Genomic DNA, 21,062 nt, shown 5'->3' on the forward strand with positions numbered 1-21,062 from the left:
TCGAATGTCGGTACCATGGGGAACAAGGGGACTGGGGGGCCAACGGTTTCTCTTTTGCCACTCTGTGTCTGCCTCTCAGCTTAAATCCAGGCATGATCTCTCACAGACATGTCTGGAAGGGACCTTCTTGGCTCTCTAGTCCAATCCTTTACCCAATGGAAGAGATCCCTTCAAAATGCCCGAGATTTGTGGCCAGCCCATCCTGTGCTTGCATACCTGCAATGATGGGACATCTACCACCTTACAAGGCAGCCCAGTGTTACATTTGGAATCACATCTAGGCTTTGTGGAAGTTTTCACATTACCTTATCTCTGTACTGGCATGAGATCAATATCACAGGGACAGTCACTTTTCTTATCTTTGATGGCTCTAATGTGATCAATTTGTGATATTTTGGTCTTGAATGCTTCAGAAGGCCATATATAGGGAAAAGCTGACTTTTGTGATCTAACACTTTCTGCCAAAATCCAGTCTCTTCAGGCAATTTTTAAATTAGAAAGATATGTATGTCTTCACAAGAAACAGAGTGAGGCAAACATAGGCATTTATATTTGGTGTAATATCCTCACCCTAACAACAAAATGTTTTTCTTCTTATATAGGCAATCATATAGAAAGGATCAACAATCATGTTCTTTAACATAACTTGTCATTTTTCAAAATCCTCCTTGCATAAGGGATATAGTCTGTTTACAAGGAAGCTTTTAGTTTTACAGTGAAGTCTGGTGGAAAGAACATATTCAGATATGTTTTTGATCAAAATATATTCCTGCCTTTGCTTCTATGTTAAGGTAGGTGGTCTGTGGCAAGGGGATAGAAAAGATGAGTAAATCATGGCCCCTGCCCTCAAGGAGCTCATGATCTTCCCATTGGGTAGGCACAAATAACAAATACCCACAAAAATAGCTGGCACTCGAGACAGCCTGATGCATGTTATAATACAGATAGCAGCAGCATGCTGAGGAAGCAGAGAGGAAGCCAAGGTTAATGCCAGGTAGAAGGATTGGAGAAAAGTGCACAACTGAACTGACTCTGAGCTGTATGTGGTGAAATGGATGGAATTTCAAAAGGCAGAACCTAATGGGAGAATACTGCAACATGGAGGCATTTTCCTAGAACATTTCTCAGTGCAGAGGAGAGAGACCTTTCCAAACTGTTCAGTTAACAGTATTCTCCAAGCACATTTTCTCTGGCATTGTGTGTGACCACTGTATCCAGAGTTAAGGTTTGGGGGATTCATGTCTTTATTTTGTTGGTAGGATAGTTTAAATAAATATTTCATAGTGTAGCAATTTGAGTTTCTGGGATCTTCTCAACACCTAACCAGAATATGTATAGGTAGGCCTTCCTGGTTCATATTTGTACCCTGCATTGATTCTTAATTTGGGGTGGGGTCTCAGTCTTTTTCCTCTTTCCCTCTGTGGAATATGTCTTGACCCAGACAGGGAGGGAGAAGAGAAAAACAACAGGTTTTTGGATGGCTCCCTCCATTCTGCCTTGCTGAAGACACTAGAAGGGAAAAATTGAGGAATGATGGGCCCTTCAATCTGCAGAGTGTAGACAAGAGTTCCTGCATGGCCAGAAGTGTAGCTAAAGGTAGTGGTCTCTTGATATGGACATGGTCCATGAGCATTTACATTCATTCATTGTATCTTCCCCAAGCTTGGAAGAAGTATATGCTGTGTATCAGGACTTGTCCTTTCAAAGTTTGCAGTCTAGTGAAGGAGAGAGAAACATGTAAACTAGCATTTATAAAGCGGTATGATAAGGGCTGTGTCAAAGGCAATGTGGAATGCTTTGTTTCTGAGGGCAGATAATCGAGACTGCAATATAATAGTTCAAGAAGATATGCCTGGGCCAAGCAAGAATAGGGAGGGGTGAAGGGGGGAAGACTTCTTTTTATTAATTATGGGCATTCAGTGAGTGATTTTGTAAAGAAACTAGCACATTCATTTACCTCGATTAGGTTTACTTTGCAGTTAATTACACTGAATGACCTTGGGATAAGTGTTTGATTCACTCTTAATATGGGATGGACACCAATCACACTGATGCACGAGTGTGTTTTGCAGTGAAGATACAGAGGAGTCTGTGTTTGAGTAACGATAGCCATCCAGTCTCGCTAGATCCTGGAAGTTTTTCAGGCATCTAAAGGAGTAATTTGTATTTCTTCTTAAATTCTCAATAAAAATTAATTCAAGCCTACTTTATATTAAAGTATACATTTTGAAAGGGCTCTACCAATAAATCCAACGAAAGGATGATATCACAGCCCTAAGGAAGAACCAACTTTTTTTTGTTTTTTTTTTTTTAACGTTTATTCATTTTTGAGACAGAGAGAGACAGAGCATGAACAGGGGAGGAGCAGAGAGAGAGGGAGACACAGAATCCGAAACAGGCTCCAGGCTCTGAGCTGTCAGCACAGAGCCCGACGCGGGGCTCGAACTCACGGACCATGAGATCATGACCTGAGCCGAAGTCGGACGCTCAACCAACCAAGCCACCCAGGCGCCCCTAGGAAGAACCAACGTTTATTGAACACATGCTATGTGTTCTACTTGCATTAGTTTATTGAATACTCACAAAAACTTAACTGATGAGTTTATGTTGGCTACCTGCTCACAATTTTATTATCCAGGACCTCCCCTTCTAACTGAATTCTGGTTTTGCTATGACCATCAGTCTGTTCTACTCACCACATGGGCAGGTACTTTACTAAACCACTCAGAGGAATGCTAGGCCCCATGCTGGAGACTAAGAGTGGGCAGGTGATACGATTTTATGCAACATTATGTCTAGATGTGATGCGTAAAATCATGGAAGCTACCTGTGATGAGGGAGCCTAGCATAAGGATAAAGCCAGTGATAGCTGAGCCAAATGACTCCTGGATCCCTGAGGATCCCATTAAGCTACTGAATTAGACAATGTAGGAACCACTTCTTATTAAGTGAGATAATGTTATTTTCCTTCTGAATGAAACCACTTTGAGTTGACTTTTTTGTTTTTTGTTTTTTGGTATTCTCAGCCAAGAATCACACTAATTGACACAAGTAGATACTTTCATTATCCCTCTTTTACAGATAAGGAAACTGAGGAAACTTAAATAAGTTAAGTAACCTCTCCAAGATCATACAGCTAGTTTAATATCAGAACTGGGATCAAAATCAAGTCTGTCTTACTCCAAAACCTAGTGCTTAGTTTTTGACTGTGCCTCTCCTGCATATGTATATTTATTTGAAATATATACCACCAAAGCACTTAATGTCAAGCATTTCTAATAGTTCAGATATATCAAATACATAATTTATAAGAAAGCCACCATCCCCAATCTTTTATATTAGGAGTTGGCAACTTTCTCTGTAAAGGGTCAGTTGGTAAGTATTTTAGAATTTGCAGGCCACGTGGTCTCTGTCACAGCTACTTAACTAATTATACCTCAAGAGCAGCCATACAAATGAACTTAGCTATGTTCCTATACAACTTTATTTACAAAAACAGGTTGTAGCCAAGATTTGGCCCATGGGCCACTTTCCTGACCCCTGTTCTATATGAACTAAATCTGATTATTAGTTAAGGCTCACCAGCTAGGATGGATGAAAGTGGATGTTACTAGGTTTGGACAAGAAAAAGTACAGCAGAAAGAAGAGAAGATATGGAGTACCAGTGTGGGAAGGACAGAGATGATCCCCCCTTTGCCAGATCTTAAGGTGTCGTCTGGGTGATTATGTATCTACTTTGCAGTACTGATTGGGAAACAACTCAAGCCAACATGGAGGGACAGTCTGTCTTGATCCACCACTATGGAAGCAAAATTTAGAGGGTTGCTAGCCTCTTATCTGTACTTTATTTGGAATCTCTGTTAAAAATTCCAAACTGTCTCAGCACTGCTTTCAAAAACCACCATTTTCCCTAGTACCTAAATTATTGAATGATCGACAAACACTTTAATACATAGCAGCTCTTTCTGCAAATGGAGAGATAAGGGTCAGAAATGAACAGATGATTATAGTTATTTGATTTCGGCTTTAATTGCTTTCCAACAGGCACAGAGAATGGACCAATTTTCTCAAAACAATATTTGTTCTGAAACAGAGGTTTGGGAGTAAAGTTTTGTCAATAATGCAAGGAGCTTTGGGGAAGTACACGATGGGTTTTTCTTCCCTTTTCTCTAATGGTTTGCAATGTGTGTTCCCTTTCTTTCAAAGACACAGCATAAAATCGACTGTGATTTTTATTTGCAGAATCTAAAATATTGAGCTATATCTGCCTCCTTTTACCTATGAATAAACTGGAAATTCAAAAGGGGGAATGTAAAAAACCAAGATTGAAGACAGGGAAGGAAAGTTTTCACTCCTCCCACCCTCTAGCAACCCCTGATTTACATTGTCTCCATGGATTTGCCTAATGTAGACATTTCATATGAATGGAATCGAATGATATATACCCTTATGTCTAGTTTCTTCCACTAAGCGTAACACTTTCAAGGTTCATCCAGCCTGCAGCATATATCAGTACTTTACTATTGTTATTGGTGAATAATATCTCATTGTCTGGACATACCACATATTTTTATCTATACATCACTTGGTGCTTCCATGTTTGGTCCACAGATAATGCTTCTTAAAACATTCACATACAAGTATGAATATTTGTTTGGCATGAAAATTTGTTTTTGATTCTCTTAGGTTATACATATAAGAGTGGAATTGCTGGTTCATCTGTTTAACATCTTGAGAAACTGCCAAACTGTTTTCCAAAGCCACTGCACCATTTTCCTTTCCTACCAGCAGGGTATGTGGTTTCCAGCTTCTTTACATTCTCCTTGCCAACAGTCATTATTGTCCATTCTGGTGGGGGATGAAGTGGTGTTTCGCTATGGTTCTGATTTTTATTTCCATGATGACTAATGATGTTGAACATTCTTTCATATATATATGAATATATATATATAATATATATATATATATTATATATATATTTATATATATATATATTATATATATATTTATTCTTTGGAGAAGTTCTTAATCAAATGGAGAGTTTTAAAGAAGAAAATACATGAGATAAAATTAATATTTACCAAGAGTCAATAATGCATTGCATGCATTGGACACTTTCAACTCTTATGAAAATGAATAATAAATAATATTATAATCATATTTTATAGATAAAATTTAGAAAAATTAAGGACTTGCTGAAAAGCAGGTGGACATGGTTGAGCCACAAGAGTCAAACAGGATTGATCGATCTTTCCTTTGTTCCATGAGTATTCTAACAATCCAGCTCTTGTCTATATTGCCTCAGATTGGTAAGACAGCGATGAATGAATGAAACATGTTTCCCTATCTTCTCTGGCAAAAGACAAAAACATAAACAACACCTTCTGAAGAATAATGCAGAAAAGTCTCAATTGTTTTCTCTAGATCCAAGTAATAGTAGAGTTGTAGGGTGTGCACTTATAACAACATCATTTTTTTTTTTTTTTTTTTTTTGGTAATTGGTGGAGCCATTTCATTCTTTACTCATCCAGTTTCTTTAGTAGCAAATGGGAAATCTACACGCTGCCCTGAGAGGAACATCTTTATATTTGAAATTCTGTAACCCTATCCAGTCTCCAAACAAGCACTAAGACCACAAATTCTGGCTGTTATGAGTACGTTTGCCACCCTTCCCCTGCCCAGCACTTAGCAGAGTGGACAGTTGCCCACTGCCTAGTAGTTCCTGGGGGACTGTCACATGCCTTATGATCTCAGAGCTGAGTTCCTCAGTTCTACTCCAGGAACTAGTACAGTACCCAAGGGTCTTATAGTATACGTTCAATGATAGATTGTGAAATTGATAAGTGATTTTAATTGACATTATGCAGAAACATTGCAGAATTGGATATTAGGGGATGCTTAAATAAATAGATGTTGACTCAATTAGTAGAAGGTAAAGAAGGGAAAAAAGTGTTTCGTGCCCATCTCTTGACAAGATCCACTACAGAGCAATGTTCCTTTTTCTCATTTAGGCTTCAGGAAACCCTATGAATTAAATGTTTTTATGTGTTCAGTCTACCAGTGTTCAAAATGCCAGTAAGCAGCAAAATTGGAATGCAAAGCTCCATTTGCGATCACACATTAAAGCATTGGGTTGGATACTTAAGCCTAGGTGGACTAGTTCCCGCATCCCAAGGCAAAAAGCACTGAGTTCCAATACGGTACAAAGAAACAAGGCTTTCCCCCTTGTGCTTGGTATGTACTACATGTAGTTGTGAAGAAGGTGAGTGGGGGAACCAAAGAGGAGACTTTTTAAAGCAGTGCAATGAATGATGTGTAGGAGATTTAGGGAAAATGCCTATTCCCTAAATGGGTTGCTAAAATGATAAATGACACTGTGACTGAATGAATTTTAGTTTGTCCGTTGTGAACAGATGTGGCATTTTAAGGGTTAACACTGCATTATTGATTTCCTATATCTATTTAGTCAGCACTTCTCTTTACCCACCCCACCCCCTTTTTTAAGTGTGGATACGTTGAAGTTCATGTGTCTTACACTTCCAGTGGCTCTTTTCACTTTTAGCGTGTTTCTGCTGTCCCTTCCTGTCTTCTTGGTCCTGATCCATTGGCCGCATGTTTGAATTTCCTCTCCTTCTTGTGCAGTCTTCTCTTTGCCATGCTTTCTAGGACTTTGTACCTGTTCCACCTCACTTAACATTTCTTTATCTTCTCTTGTGCATGTAGCACTCTGCTAGCTAGCGTGGGGGCTGCAGATACAAGACAGCTTGAAGACATAGTCCTTGTACTTGAAGAACCATGAGTTCGTTTTTCCCAGTCCTTTAATACAATTTTCATAATTTCTGCAGTCAGCCAGCGTGAGTACCCACTAAAGTCTTTGACATTTTCTTTGAGAGGTTTCTCTTAATTGACTTTTCTTCACACCCAGAGTTATAGACAAAAGAACCAAAGTTCTTTTGATGGAGGTGGTGGCTAGAGTAGGGGTCAGGATTGAAGGCATTCTGCTAGGTAAAATAAGTCAGAAATACAAGCACTCTATGATCTCCCCTAAATGTGGAATACAAAGAGTCAAACTCATAAAAACGGAGTAGAAGGGTGGTTATAATCTCAGTCTCTCCAAGGATCTGAAAGCAGCAGTAAGGTGGGTCTAGTTCCCACCTCAGCTCACTCCCCAAGTCCTTCTTATGTAGAAATGACTGGAGTACTAAGCCACTGTTGACAGAGCTGCTCTCTCTTTGAACTCTGTTCAAACAGTTGACCTGGTGAGCAAATACATAAGCTGGGGTTCAGACCCAGGCCCGCAATGCCCATATGGCTGCAATGCCCGTGACTTTATCAGGACCCATATAGAGAAAGAAGTGCTTGAATTTCTGAACATGAAAATAAAGGCCCTCACCAAGAGCCAGAGATAGTAAGGGGAAAAAATAAGATTTTAAATAAGTGAAGTGGATGATGTTCATTTTTTTGAAGAAATTTGGAAAATCGTGTCAATGTTTAGACATTATTTCAAAGCCATAATGGCATGAAAAATAAATTTGAAAGAGGCCGTAATAGAAATTCCCAGTGTCAGGTACTGTCTTTGTTTTAGTTTTTGTCCACCTACCTTCTCCCAGTGCCTGCCTCACTCAGTGTTTCATTGTGTGCTCAGATCGACGTGTGAGAAGATGAATGGATTACTGAAAAATAACGCTTCCTGATTGCTCTTACACTCACTCATAATAGAGTAACTAATGGAATTTGGTAAGGAGAGGCTTGAATATGCACACCTTTAGAGAGTCCAAGCCTGAGAGCAGGTGGAACGCAGAATGCTGAAGAATGTGCATCTCTGGGTGTCATTCTTGCCTTTCCATTTGCTAGCTGTGAAATCCTAACAATATTGCATGGTCCCTCTGTGTTTCAGCTCTTCTGAAAAATGAAAATAATACTTATATCTGAACGATAGATTTATTCAAGCATTATAATCACATGTTGACTTCTAAGGTTGCTGTTTACCCTGAGATTGTCTAGTTTCAGTTGTTACAGCTAGGATAGCTAAAGACAGATTTCCACAGTGAGAAGGTCTGATATACAGCAGTGTGCTTTGTTAATTGTATCAACTGTTAAAGTGTTGCTGTTGTTTTATTCTAGTTGGTAAATAACCACTGCTCACAGCCCCCTGCATGAAGTCACTCCATGACATCCAAGATGCCCTGCACCAGGGTTTCTGAACTTCCTCGGTATTAATGCAGAAGCCAAGGAATTAAGATCAGCCTTGTAGCCATCCTCCTCATCAACTTCCATGTGAATCACCAAATACTGGCAATTCCACTTCATAAATCTCTCTCGAATCTACCACTTCTTCCCCTCATATCTCACCTGGATTATGCCTTAAAGGCCTGCCTGTAAATGCTACCCTCCAAATGAATTATCCGCATTATAACCAGACAGGAGACAAAGACTGTATGATGGTCCCCTTTTAGTCTCTTTCCCTGCTTTTGCAAGAGGACTAAAGGAGAGCTTGTCACTGACACAGAAGCAATTGTCACTTACTTAACGTTGTTAGAAGAGGGAGGGAGGTATACTTGGATGTTCTATGCAAATTGGCCTTATCATCTGTCTGGTGCCAAACAGAGTCACAGAGTACTTGGTGGACTATCGTGTGCTCATATGGAGACATCACAGTCTGGCTGCCAGAGGGATCATTTCCCATTTTGTCAGATGTTCCCTTACTTACACATGAGCAGTAGCATTAGAAATTACAAATAACATTATAACTGCATTATAAATTCCAATACCATCAGCCAAGGAAAGAACATGACCCTTTGTGGGTGATTGGCCAATTTTGATTTCCAAAACAAAAAAGAGTGCTGAGATTGTTTGGGCGAGGCCTTTCAAGCTTCTCTGCTTGAGAAGCATAGAGACCTCTGCTAACAGATTTCAGGTCTCTACCTATCTTCTAAGTCAGGTGCATCAGGGAATTTTAATGAGATGCCATTTTAGACCTAAGTCATTCAGCTCTCCTTTCCACATTATGTTCCCTAAGCGACCTTTTACTGGGATTTGATTTCCTGTGCCTTTCAAGATGGGACTGTGTCCATGCTGGGGACAATGTCCCAATGTCTGCAACTCTTTATTTCCCGGATGCACCTTGCAACAGCCTCCCATCCGGTCTCCCTGAATTCCACCGAGAGGCCTCTGTAAGTCAACAGGTGACACACCCACCTTGATAGCACACCAGAGCTGTCTAAAACTCCCCTTGTGTTCTCATTATACAAAATTACAGAGCACTTTCTTAGTTGTTTCCCCACACATGCCAAACACAGAAGGCCCCCTGGGACATCCCTGTCCTGTCTCCCTCTCATATTCCTTGGGCTCCAATTAACACTGGACAAAAGCAGGTCCCTCTAGGACTCTGTGACTTGATATATGCTGTTCCTTTGACCTATCCATGCCAACAGGTGCCCACAGACGAATCATTTATAGTTGTTTTAGGCCTATGTGAGATGTGAGCTCCTCCTACTGAAGTCTTCCCCAAATCCTCAAGTTAGAAGTAGCTGTTGGCATTCTGTACCTCTTCATTTCTGCCTCTAAGAGCTTTCTGATCACTCAGAATCACAATGTAACTGTTTACATGCCTGCTCCCCACCCTTTTCCTAAACTCAATTTTGAATTCCTAGGGACCTGGCAAGGCTATCTCTATATTCCTAGAATTTATCTCAGGGCTTTGACACGTAGTAGATGCTTAATGCGTGCTTTCTGAGTGTTATAATAGTTATAACAATAATGGCTATACCAACATCACTGCACATGCATATCTTTAGCCTGATAAGGTAAACACCACCTTGTAGCTCCATACCTGTAATAATGTGTTTAGAGATAGATGATAAAAGGAAAAAAAAACGTATTTATACTTATGGGAATGGACCTGAGGTTCACTGCTGCAGATCAGAGTACTTTTTTTTTTATGTTCATGTGAACATGTTCAAGTTCGTATGTTCAAGTGAAAAGTAAATAGATACCTTTAGTAAACATTTATATTTTGTTTATTCAAGAACTTTCTCCCAGATTCAAATCCCTTACCTGTCAAATGTTCACAGAGATCATATTCAAAATATTTAATACACAGTATGGAAATGACGGGACTAATCAGAATAAATCTACCCATAGCTGGAGCAGAGTCAGCGGGATCATTGGTATGACTAGTTGAGTCTGAGAACCAGTTTGTGGAGGAAGAATAGGTTTGGGGAGAAAGAGCAAGACTTGGGCTTTCTACAAGTTTATTTTTAGTTGCCTTTGAGATATCCATCAGGAAGAAAAAGGTAGGCAGGTTGAGTTCAGATAAACCAGTGGAATAGAGGGATGACTTTGAGAGTTATTGACATGTAAGTGATATCAGACAGGATCACCCAAAGTGGCTGGATCTCAGATATTACCCAGAAAGCTGGTTAACAGAGCACCCCACCACGCACTTCCAGTTTCTGATGCAGTAAGTTTCGGATGGGACTCATAAATTATTACTAATACATCCCCAGATAATGCTGATGCTGCTGGTGATGGGACCACTCCTGAAGTAGCACTCACCGGGGAATATGTAAAAATGGGGGGGGGGAGGGGAAAAAAGGTTTGTAGGAAGCAGTATAGTGGAACAGGTCAGGCTGCATTGGTTTGAGTCCAGAAGCTACCAGATAAGAGCCGTGTGACCTTGGGCCAATGATATAACTATCTAAGACTTAATTTCTACATTTGTAAAATAAAGTAAATAATAGCATATATTCATAATGTTTTTTCCTAAAGTTTATTTATTTATTGAGAGAGAGAACATGCGTGCATGAGCAGGGGAGGGGCAGAGAGAGGGAGAAGAGAGAAGATAGGATCCCAAGCAGGCTCCATGCTGTCAGCACAGAGCCAGATGTAGGGCTCGATCCCACCAACTGTGAGATCTATGACTTGAGCCGAAATCAAGAGTGGGAGGCTTAAACACTGAGCCACCCAGGTATCCCTATAGTGCTATTTAAAGCCCCCCCCCCCAAAAAAAAATAGCTAATGGAAAATGCTTAGCACATTGCTGAATATATGTTTGGAATTATTTGAAGACTAGTTCTTAAGCCATCTGGCTTTTAAGTTATAGGAGACAGGTGGCAAAGACTAAAAGGCAAGAGGAACTTCAACATTATGTGATAACATGGAAGCCAGTGAAAGAGGTGGGAGTGGTTAAGAGTGTTAGGTACTTCTGAGAGTTCAGAGAAGATGAGAAAAAATATGTAAACATCCATTGAATTTAGAGGTAGCTGGTGATATAGACAAACCATTTCAGTGGAGTGACATGTGGGGCAGAGATGGTGCCTATGAAGCTTACAGCATAGTGCCTATCAGAAGCCCAAGGACTTGTGACAAGACCAAGGCCTTAGTGACAGAAGCTGCTATTACAACTATTATAGCTGAAAGCGGTTTGGATAGGCATGTGTATGCATGCAGGTAGAAGGAAATATATTCAGCTGTAGGATAAACTGTGAATTCCCAAATAAATGCAATCCCATTGAACAAGCTATGTCTCATGCAGGCTTATTTAGGCTGGTGCAGTTTTTAGAAGCAATATTTCAAACAGTAAGGTGGCAGGTATGTAATGCAAATTTAATAAGGGTCCTTTCTACATTTGCTATGGGAGTTGATGGCTCTGGGATGCATCAGCAACTGTCAGTCCTCACGGCAGCCCCATGACTCCATTGAACTTTCAGATTCCTTGCCCCACACTCTCCATTTCTCCCATGCCAGCAAAATGAACAATGTCTGGTCTCTGGCAGCAGGAAGAAAGCTATCTTTGCCTCTTGCCAGTTGACGAATGGTTTGTTTCCCTTTCAGACACTACTGCATTCTTACAATTTTCCTTGACCATTAAATATTTTATAAATTTTTTTTAATGTTGATTTATTTTTGAGAGAGACAGAGCATGAGCAGGGAAGAGGCAGAGAGAGACAGAGACACAGAATCCAAAGCAGGTTCCATGCTCTGAGCTGTCAGCACAGAGCCCGTTGTGGGGCTCGAACCCTTATGACATGCCCGATAAGTGGCAGATTTCAACCGGAAATGGTAATGTATGACCGTGGGTTTCATTTACAGCGTTCCCACGGAAGACTCTGCTGGGTCCATGACCATATTACGTGGATTCTAGCCTGGAAAGGTATTTTGCTACTCCTAAAAGCTTTTGGATTGCATCTTAACTTTTCTCTGAAAATTCTCATGAACTCAGTGGGGAAGGCAAAAACCGCTGGATGACTGCGACATTTGCAAGCCAGGAATGTGCAGAATGTGTGTAGGGTTTATGCTGTACGTCATCATTTCCCTTCCCTGGGTGTTTTTGTTCTTCATATCTAGAATTCCTTTTCCTGTGCCGATTAAATCATGCCCATTCAAGACCCAGCTCCAATGCCAACCCTTTGGGAAGCCTTTAGAGATAACTATAGCTTGAATTTGGCTCTCCCTTTATTTTGATTATCTACTGCAATTATTATCTGTAATAGTCTATTTAGCACTCTTATTCCTGCAACAAAATCTGTGTTCCCACAGTGTGCAGTGTTGTGCTGGCAACAAAGAAGGCCTCAATAAGCAATATTCAGGTTCAACTTACTACTTAAGGGGGAAAATCATTGTTTTATTTCATTAAAAAATTAACTTTCATTGCAAAATCTGCAGGGATTTCTGTCTCCCAGCCTTACATTTTCTTCCCATTTTTCCTTTAATGAATTAACCACCATTCCTTCCCACTGTGCGTTTAATTACTGTACTGATTGCTTACTATGTATGCTACATGGTGTGGAAAGAATACAAAACTTAAAAGCAAAGCACTCTCCCTGACCTCCCTGGGGATAGAGACCAAAACCCATAAAAATATAAGAAAATACATTAAACTACATATAACAAGTGCCAGATGAGTGGTCTGGACAATTATACAGCTCCTGCAGTCCCAAGGGAATGGACACTAGTTCCTCATGCCAGCTCCTACACTTTCCTGGCCTGAGACCTTGAGCTTTGGCCATGGTGCTTGGAAGGCCCATCCTTAGCACCATCTCTGTTCATCGTAAGCTTGGATTCCTTTGTCCTCTCTTTTAGACTATCTTCGCTAATTTTTTTTTTCTCCTCCCATCTCCTCTTCCTATGGAGTGTATTTTTTCCCCTCTTCTCATCAGTTTCTATACACTTTATCTACATTGCTTTTGGGGCTCTTCTTGAGTCCTAACTTCAAAACATTTATTCATATGGTGTTTTTCTTTTATGAAAAGCATGTACACTTTTCCACACAGAACGTTCAGAAAAATGCTCATGTATGAAAAGGTCATTCTTCTATAGGTTCATTGGGTTCATCTGTGTCAAGCCATCTGTAAGACTTTGGATCAGAGATGTGAAGACCTGCTCTGTCCCCTCAGGACCTCATGGCCTGATCAGTTGGGAGATTCATGGGCTAATGCAGTGGAGAGAATGTCTAAGAAGGAGGTACACTGCAGTTAAGAGAGAGCCTTGAAACACAAATGGGAATTCATGGGGATAGTAGGCCCCTCCCATCTTAGTTTACTTACCTGGACCTTTGTCCATATGATTTTTGAAGACAGTCTAAAGCTCTATAATAGATGTATTTATCAGGTTACCTTCCTAGAAACAGAAGAATGCCCTTTGAATTTTAATTTTTTTAATGTTTACTTACTTTTGAGATAGAGAGAGAGAGACAGAGCATGAGCAGGGGAGGGGCAGAGAGAGAAGGAGACACAGAATCTGAAGCAGGCTCCAGGCTCTGAGCTGTCAGCACAGAGCCCGACACAGGACTCGAACTCAAAGACTGTGAGATCATGACCTGAGCCGAAGTCGGATGCTTAACCGACTGAGTCACCCAGGCGCCCCTGAATTTTAAATACATGACAAAATAGTACCATATACTATACCCAGCTTAGTGTACTAGACCATTTTAAATATATAAACAGGTTCCAAAAATGTTGGGTAATTTTATAGATGAGAGTTCTATACCTGATTGTTAAGGTGTACCAAGATTATTTAGGGCCATGAGAGTTTGGAGTTAGATCATATCCATTATGTCATTCTCCTAAATGTCCCATGTTTCCTCTTCAGAACAAAATACTCATCTGGGTATATTAAAGCACACTGTATCACCTTAGGGCACAGAAAGAAAATAAACTAGTACACTCATTTTATTTTTATGTTGTTTGCATTTGTGTTCTATTTTTTAAAACTTTTTTTAATGTTTATTGTTTTTGAGAGAGACAGAGACAGACAGACAGAGAGAGAGAGAGAGAGAGAGAGAGAGAGAGAGAATGGGGGAGGGGCAGAGGGAGAGGGAGACACAGAATCTGAAGCAGGCTCTAGGCTCTGAGCTGTCAGCATAGAGCCCAACACGGGGTTTGAACTCTCGAATGGTGAGATCATGACCTGAGCCAAAGTCAGACTCTTAACCAACTAAGCCACCCGGACACCTCCATTTATGTTCTATTTTAGATGTTTGTAATATATTTTATATGTAAAACAATTAACCAAATATGTACATACAAGCACTTATAGGCAGATATATAAATATTGGAGAGTGTCGTCCAAAATTATTATTGTGTCCTTGTTGAGCTGTGTTTGGTTATGAGTGATAGAAAGCCTAATAGTGATTAGACACTGTTTACTTATTTACTACTTTATAAAAGTGTGTAGGTGGTCTTAGAGTTAGTGTAACAGCCTAGTGATTCCATTAAGAATTTTTTTTTATGTTTCCATTGACATATTTGGCATGATTCCTTCAAAGTGTAAAATTTTTACCTCATGGTAAAAATTTATTTACTTTGCCCAATGCCTATGTGATTTTAGGTGAGTAGTGATGTATGAAAACCGTATAGTGGAATGTTTATGTAAATTCTAAGGTTTCAAATTTATTGATGATTGCAGTTTACTGATAGAAAGATCAAGTCTAGCATTCTGTTATTTCTTATTATATTAAGATATTAAAAATATTTAACAGTGGTGTTTTATTGAATCCAGTCATTGTAAAGGTATAAGTATGTGTAGTTATGTTAAATTTTGGATTCTCTCAGCTATGGAAACAAAAGACCTGAGCACATCTTAAATCTGACATCTCTGCTCTCCCACCTTGGGCTTTGCAGAGGTGTTTCCTTGGGTCTCTGATCCTCTGTAATGTGCTGATAGACGATAACGTGATGGGGATGGCAGTTGGTAGAATGGGGAGGTAACCACTGGAGACAGCAGTTGTCAGATGGAAACTAATTGATTGTAATTGCTTTGCCATTGTATTGCTCTTGGAGTCTGTAGCTTGTTAAAACCACTGATTATAAAATAAGGACCTCACTTTTTATGCTGTAGGTTATGTTAATGAAAAGCTGTTCTTAGAAGAATGATCAGTGAATATCAATAAATGGATAATAAGAAATTAAAGGAAAACTTAACTAACTGATCATGAGTTAATATACTTCAGCAGGCAGAGTAGCAATCAACTGTGTGGTGTTCCATAGTGAATATTTTGTTCAGAGCTCTTGAATTTTAAATATTTCCCATGGAAAGAGAGATTGATTCTGTGTAACTATTTATTGCATACTGTCTTGAATAACAGATCTTCTCTGTAGAGGAGATCTCCTGGAAAAGGGAAAATGTGTCTGTTTTGCAGAGCCTTTATTTCGTGCCAAGGAATTAACAGACAGATATTTGAAGTGGAAAAATAAATTCCTGTTGTACCACCAAAAAAGGATATTAGAAGTGGGATTTTCAATGCTTACAGTATATGAGCAGTATATGAGTGAGGATTTATGTGAGTCTGAGGGCAATGTTTGCTTTTCCAATATTCCTCAATATTGAAGTAGGTATACTAAAATGGTAACATTGATGTGAAATTATATCTAACTGTTGTAAGATATGCACTAACTTTTATATGATTGTAATGTCTTTAATGATGTATCTTTTACTGATGGCATTTGAACTGTTAGTAGTGTTCCAATGATCAGATTTATTGAAGATATTTTGAGCACTAATTGTGATTCATGGCTCAACCTCTGACCTTAAAAAGCTCACAGACTAAAGGAACAGATAAACGTCTGAACACATGGCTCCTTGCAGCATTGAATGTTGAATGCAGTGATGTGAGTGATAAAGGTGCTAGGGAGACAAAATGGGAGAATGATGTAAGCTCTGAAGGATTTTGAATGTCTTCCAGCAAAGAAAAAGATGGTCCAGGAAGAAAGAACAATGTGACAGCTCCTGATGTTTGGGGAAATAGACACATAATTGGAAATTAAGTTGTGTCTTAAGGTACAGGAAGATGACACTAGAGGGCAAAATTCCACGTGGCCTATATCTTTCACTGAGGAATTTGGAGTTATTATGGGAATTGGACCCACTGAGGATTTTTAGATGTGTGAAGGACATGAGCAGATTTCCTTTGAGGACAATCACTTTCTCCTCAGTTTGGATAATAACAGGAAGAGGCTCATAGTGAGTTCCAGTAACTAAATTGGTACAATAACCCATGCTATTGAGCATTATTATTAATCTAGGTCTATGAAAAGGAAACTAAAGGAGCTTAAATGCAGAATCATTTCTTCATCTTTGACTTTTTAAATCTATTTTTTCTCGAATCGGTAGGATTGGTGCTAATACATTAGTTGCTTAGAACTCTGAAATTAGAAAGTCTCTACATGTGATAACAGAGTCTGTGTCCAGTAGGTAGCACATACTCATGGCTAGTTTCATATTTGGAAAGAGGATGTAGACATACAGCTTAACTTAAAACTGTAAGTAATTACGATTTTAAAAATCAATGTTTACAACAACGCTTAAAAAATGACAATAATTTGGTCCTGTTAGGTATTTACCAGAAACATTCTTCACATTTGAGGTCCTGTTTAAGAATTTGGAACATTTGCATTTTAATCACATAAGAAAAGGAGGATGTGAAAGAATAATTGGTTCAGCCATTAGCCAGTTAGACCTGTAACTAAAAACAAACAAACAACTCCAAGAAACTGACGTTGGTTTCCACAGAACAGTCACAATATGCACGGATCAGATGTTTCCTGGCATTTGGCAACAATAAGGGGAAGGAGATGCTTCCATACCACTTGTTTCCATACAACTGAAATTAATGGAAGTGGATTTGAGGTGCTTGTAGAATCATTCACCTTGTACTATTAGTGTGTCCTCAGATGGGGCTTCTACAGTGATTCCAATTGTTAAAGTCTAGTGGAGAAATAAGATAACTGAATATAGGGCTTGTCTTAGGGCTGGTGTTTTGGAGGCTGGGAATCAAGGCACCTGCAGATTCAATATCTGGTGGGGACTCTCGTGGTCCGTAGAGCCCTGCCTTCTCACTGCATCTTCACATGACTGGAATGGGTGCTGGAGTTTTCTCGGGCCCCTTTTATAACGGCACTAATCCCATTCATGACCCAGTCACCTCCTATAGACCCACCTCCTGATACCATCTTATTGTGACTAGGTTTCAATATGTGGATTTGGGGAGATGCACAACATTCAGTCATAAAGTGGTCCTGTCCAGTTGCATTTCTTCAGTCCCAGAATGCACTGCTGACGCGGGTTCTTTGTGTGCTTCCCTTGACAGATACGACGACATATTCCACTGAGCGTTCTGAGCACTTCAAACCCTGCCGAGACAAGGACCTCGCATACTGTCTCAATGATGGCGAGTGCTTTGTGATCGAAACCCTGACGGGATCCCATAAACATTGTCGGTAAGCTATTCGCAGCTGGCACTGGGGACAGGCCCTCAGAGAGGGCAGAGCTCTGCGACTGTACATGTCATTCAATGGCAGAATCAGGAGTCTTCATATGAGAGGGGGCAAAGGTGGTTGCTTTAGTATTTGAGGAAGGTGAAACTGAATTCAAGTAGACAAGATTTGAGTTTTACTTGACTAAAGAAAGGAAGGTTTACTTTTATGTCTTCTAATTTAATAGAAATAATGATGTACTTGCTTTAGAAGCCTGCATTTTTGGTGTAGGACTTAAGTATGTTGGCTTGTTCTCAGAAATAATCCCTTCCTGCAAAACTACAGACTGGAGCCCAACAGAGCAAACTGCTCCTCTAAGATCTAGCTTCTCAGTGTTGACTGTGAACTAAGGCCCAGACTGTAACTGTGTCCAGAGAAAATTGTATCTCATCTTGATTCTGCCCTTGTTTGTTAATTTCATTATTTTTTTAACACCTCTCATGATGAAGCATTCTCCAGCCAGACGTTGTAAATGAAATCATAGTCCTGTTATAGTCTAGGTAGAGAGCTACTTAGGGAAAATTCCCAATAGAGATCAGGAGATGTTTAGTTGGTTTTTAGAAACTTAAGGTTATATAAATGCTAAAAATAAAAACAAATGGAGATAAATAGTGCAGTAGTAGGTACTGCAGCTTTAAGTTTCCATAGAAGAATCAAATTAGCATCCAAAACATATTTCCCACTGAGCTTTTATTTCTAGCACTACCCTGGTAATTTGTTTTCATTGCAATTGTATATGCTTCAGTGATCATATGTACCCACACCCCTTTCCTTCTCTTTATTTACTCTTCTCATATGACACAGTTATTAAATTAATTATTCTGAATCATGAAGCATGGAAAATTATGACTTTTTTCTCTACATATTGCTATTATAAAACTTTATTCCATGTAGTTTTATTAAGGGGGCACAGAGAAATGCGTCTGGTAGTTAGGAACTTAGAACACGTTGGCAAATCATGCCTGGCTCTAAGAGCCAGCTGCAGTCCATGAAGAAGATGAGTTGTCATGGTGGGCACACAGGTTTGGAAGAAGTGATAAATGACAGTGGCAGATCTCGGTGAGAGTAACCGTGTATTCTGTCAGGATAAACAGAACTGTGACCTTTCCTCGCCCTTGACAGTATGGCTTCCTTGTGACTCGGAGGCACCATTACATTTATGCCATTTACAAAATTTACACCCCATTTCTGTCCTCTGTGAAATTGGGTTGGGGATGAAGGGGCGTGGGAGTGTTCCTTCTGACATCTCTCTTCTTTGGTTATATTTATTAGGTCAGCATAGACAGATGGAAATCACACGAGGGACTTTAAAACCCCAAGGGAGATGCCAAGAGTGGTCTATCCATTCAAAGCATGAATTTTATCCAAGCTCTTATAGCTCCTCAACCATATGTTAAAGGGATCATCATGTGGAAGTGGAAAATGAAATCAATTGAGTTCCTAATTGATTGATGGAGGGGTTAATCAGATGTCTCACCTAAAGCGGTGACTTTCCAGATGGTGTTTTAGGATCAGATCAGGCCCCACACAGTATGCAGGTGGGTGGGATCATCTTTTCCAAAACTGAGAATCTTGAAAATAACAAGATAATTCTTACTCTTTTTCAACATACAGCCTCAGTCTACTCTGTATTAGTTCATGGTGTATCAGTTTACTAGAGCCACTGGAACAAAGTACCACAGATTGAGTGGTTTAAACAAAAGAAATACATTTTCTTACAGGTCTGGAAGCTAGAAATCTGAAATCTAGGTGTTGCCAGAGTTGTTTCCTTCGGAGAGCCTTGATGGAAGTGTACCCTCTAAGGTCTCTCTTTTTGGCTTATAGATGACCATCTGCCCCTTGTGTCTTCTCATTTTCTTCCCTCTGTACATGTCTGTATCCAAATTTCCTCTTCTTATAAGGATACCAGTCATATTGGATTAAGATCCACTCTAATGACCCTATTTTAATTTACTTACCTCTATGGAGACCCTCTCTCTAAAGACTCACATTCTGAGGTACTGGAGGTTACGACTTCAACATATTAATTCCTTGGGAGACAGATCCAGTCTATGATATCGGATTTCATGTCTAGAAAAGAAATCTTTTGCTTTTGTGCATATATGCATGTCTAATTCTTTTGCATACACAAGCAGAGATATATCTGTGATTTAGCTGGAACGATGTACATGTATAATAATTTTGATCTTCTGTCTTCATATTTCTTGCATATTTCAGCACAGACAACCTGTTATTTAACATAAAGTCACAACATAGCTAATCATGACAAAAGACCAGCCTACGACAGAATTGGAACTCGAGTAGGTTAATAGATGCCTATAAATCTCTTACTAGAGTGTATGAATAAATCACACATCGCATGTGCCTGCTATTCATCTCCTGGGCTTTGCTGTGAATAAAAAGCTTACATTTGTTCCTGCATCAGCCACTTCTAAGAATTCCCATGTAGTTATTAATAATGTGCTATTTTGTACAGCACTCTATTTAAGTAGTATGTTTCATTCATTCTTCTTCTGCCTTCAACAAATGTTTATTGAGCACCTCCTATCACCAAGACATTGTTGAATAAATACATACAGAAATGAACTTAGGAATTAAGTGGTGCTGTACTTTGTAATGCATTTGAAGTAGATGAAGTAGTTGATCGTCAGGAAGTCAGGAAAACAAGGGAAAGTACTTTCACGTGACTGAAATGCTACCGGGGGTATCTTTGTAATGCATTACTAACCGGACTATGTTTCAAGTTAAACACAATTTAGTACATTAGAGTAGCAATATATAGGGGTGTATGTGAATCCGTCTCATTAAATAGTTTCCTTGTGACATTCAAATCTGAGAGAAATCAAGATACATTTTTTTTTTTAGTATTTTAAAAGTAAATTGCAATCCTATGATTGTGATTCCATGGAATCAATTTTTTTTCTATGTTGAAAAAGACCGATCATGCTGTAACACTTTTCTGTGTACTTGGCAAAGAAAAACAAAAGCAAAACTACCTAAATCTCTCTGAAAGAGATCCTCAAAGTAGTGTATGTTCAAAAGAGTGAAAGTTGAGATGAGGGAAGTTTCATATTTTTCTCTTTGTTATTTTCTCACTCTTTAGTGTATTTTCAGGTCTTTCATAAAGCCATTTTTAGTATTTAGAAATTACAGAGCAAGCTAATGAACATTTAAGAGCAACACCAAGATTCTAAAAATAACTTGAAAGAGGGCATTTTAAAGGAAGATAGGGGTGTCTGGGTGGCTCAGTCGGTTGAGCGTCTGACTTCGGCTCAGGTCATGATCTCACAGTCCGTGAGTTCGAGTCCC

The 21,062-nt window shown here is 39.4% G+C and overlaps 1 protein-coding gene across 10 annotated transcripts in view; it reads left to right on the forward strand.

The window, feature by feature from the left end:
- NRG3 (neuregulin 3) overlaps window positions 1-21,062 on the forward strand; it is a 1,063,627-nt gene that overhangs the window by 460,930 nt on the left and 581,635 nt on the right. For all 10 annotated transcript variants that reach the window (XM_058696857.1, XM_058696862.1, XM_058696859.1 and 7 more), the window contains exon 2: window positions 17,588-17,717. In XM_058696857.1, the coding sequence (XP_058552840.1) occupies window positions 17,588-17,717 (130 nt within the window). The remainder of the gene's footprint in view (window positions 1-17,587; window positions 17,718-21,062) is intronic.

The sequence above is a fragment of the Neofelis nebulosa genome, chromosome 13 (assembly GCF_028018385.1).
Source record: "Neofelis nebulosa isolate mNeoNeb1 chromosome 13, mNeoNeb1.pri, whole genome shotgun sequence".
Taxonomy (NCBI): domain Eukaryota; kingdom Metazoa; phylum Chordata; class Mammalia; order Carnivora; family Felidae; genus Neofelis; species Neofelis nebulosa.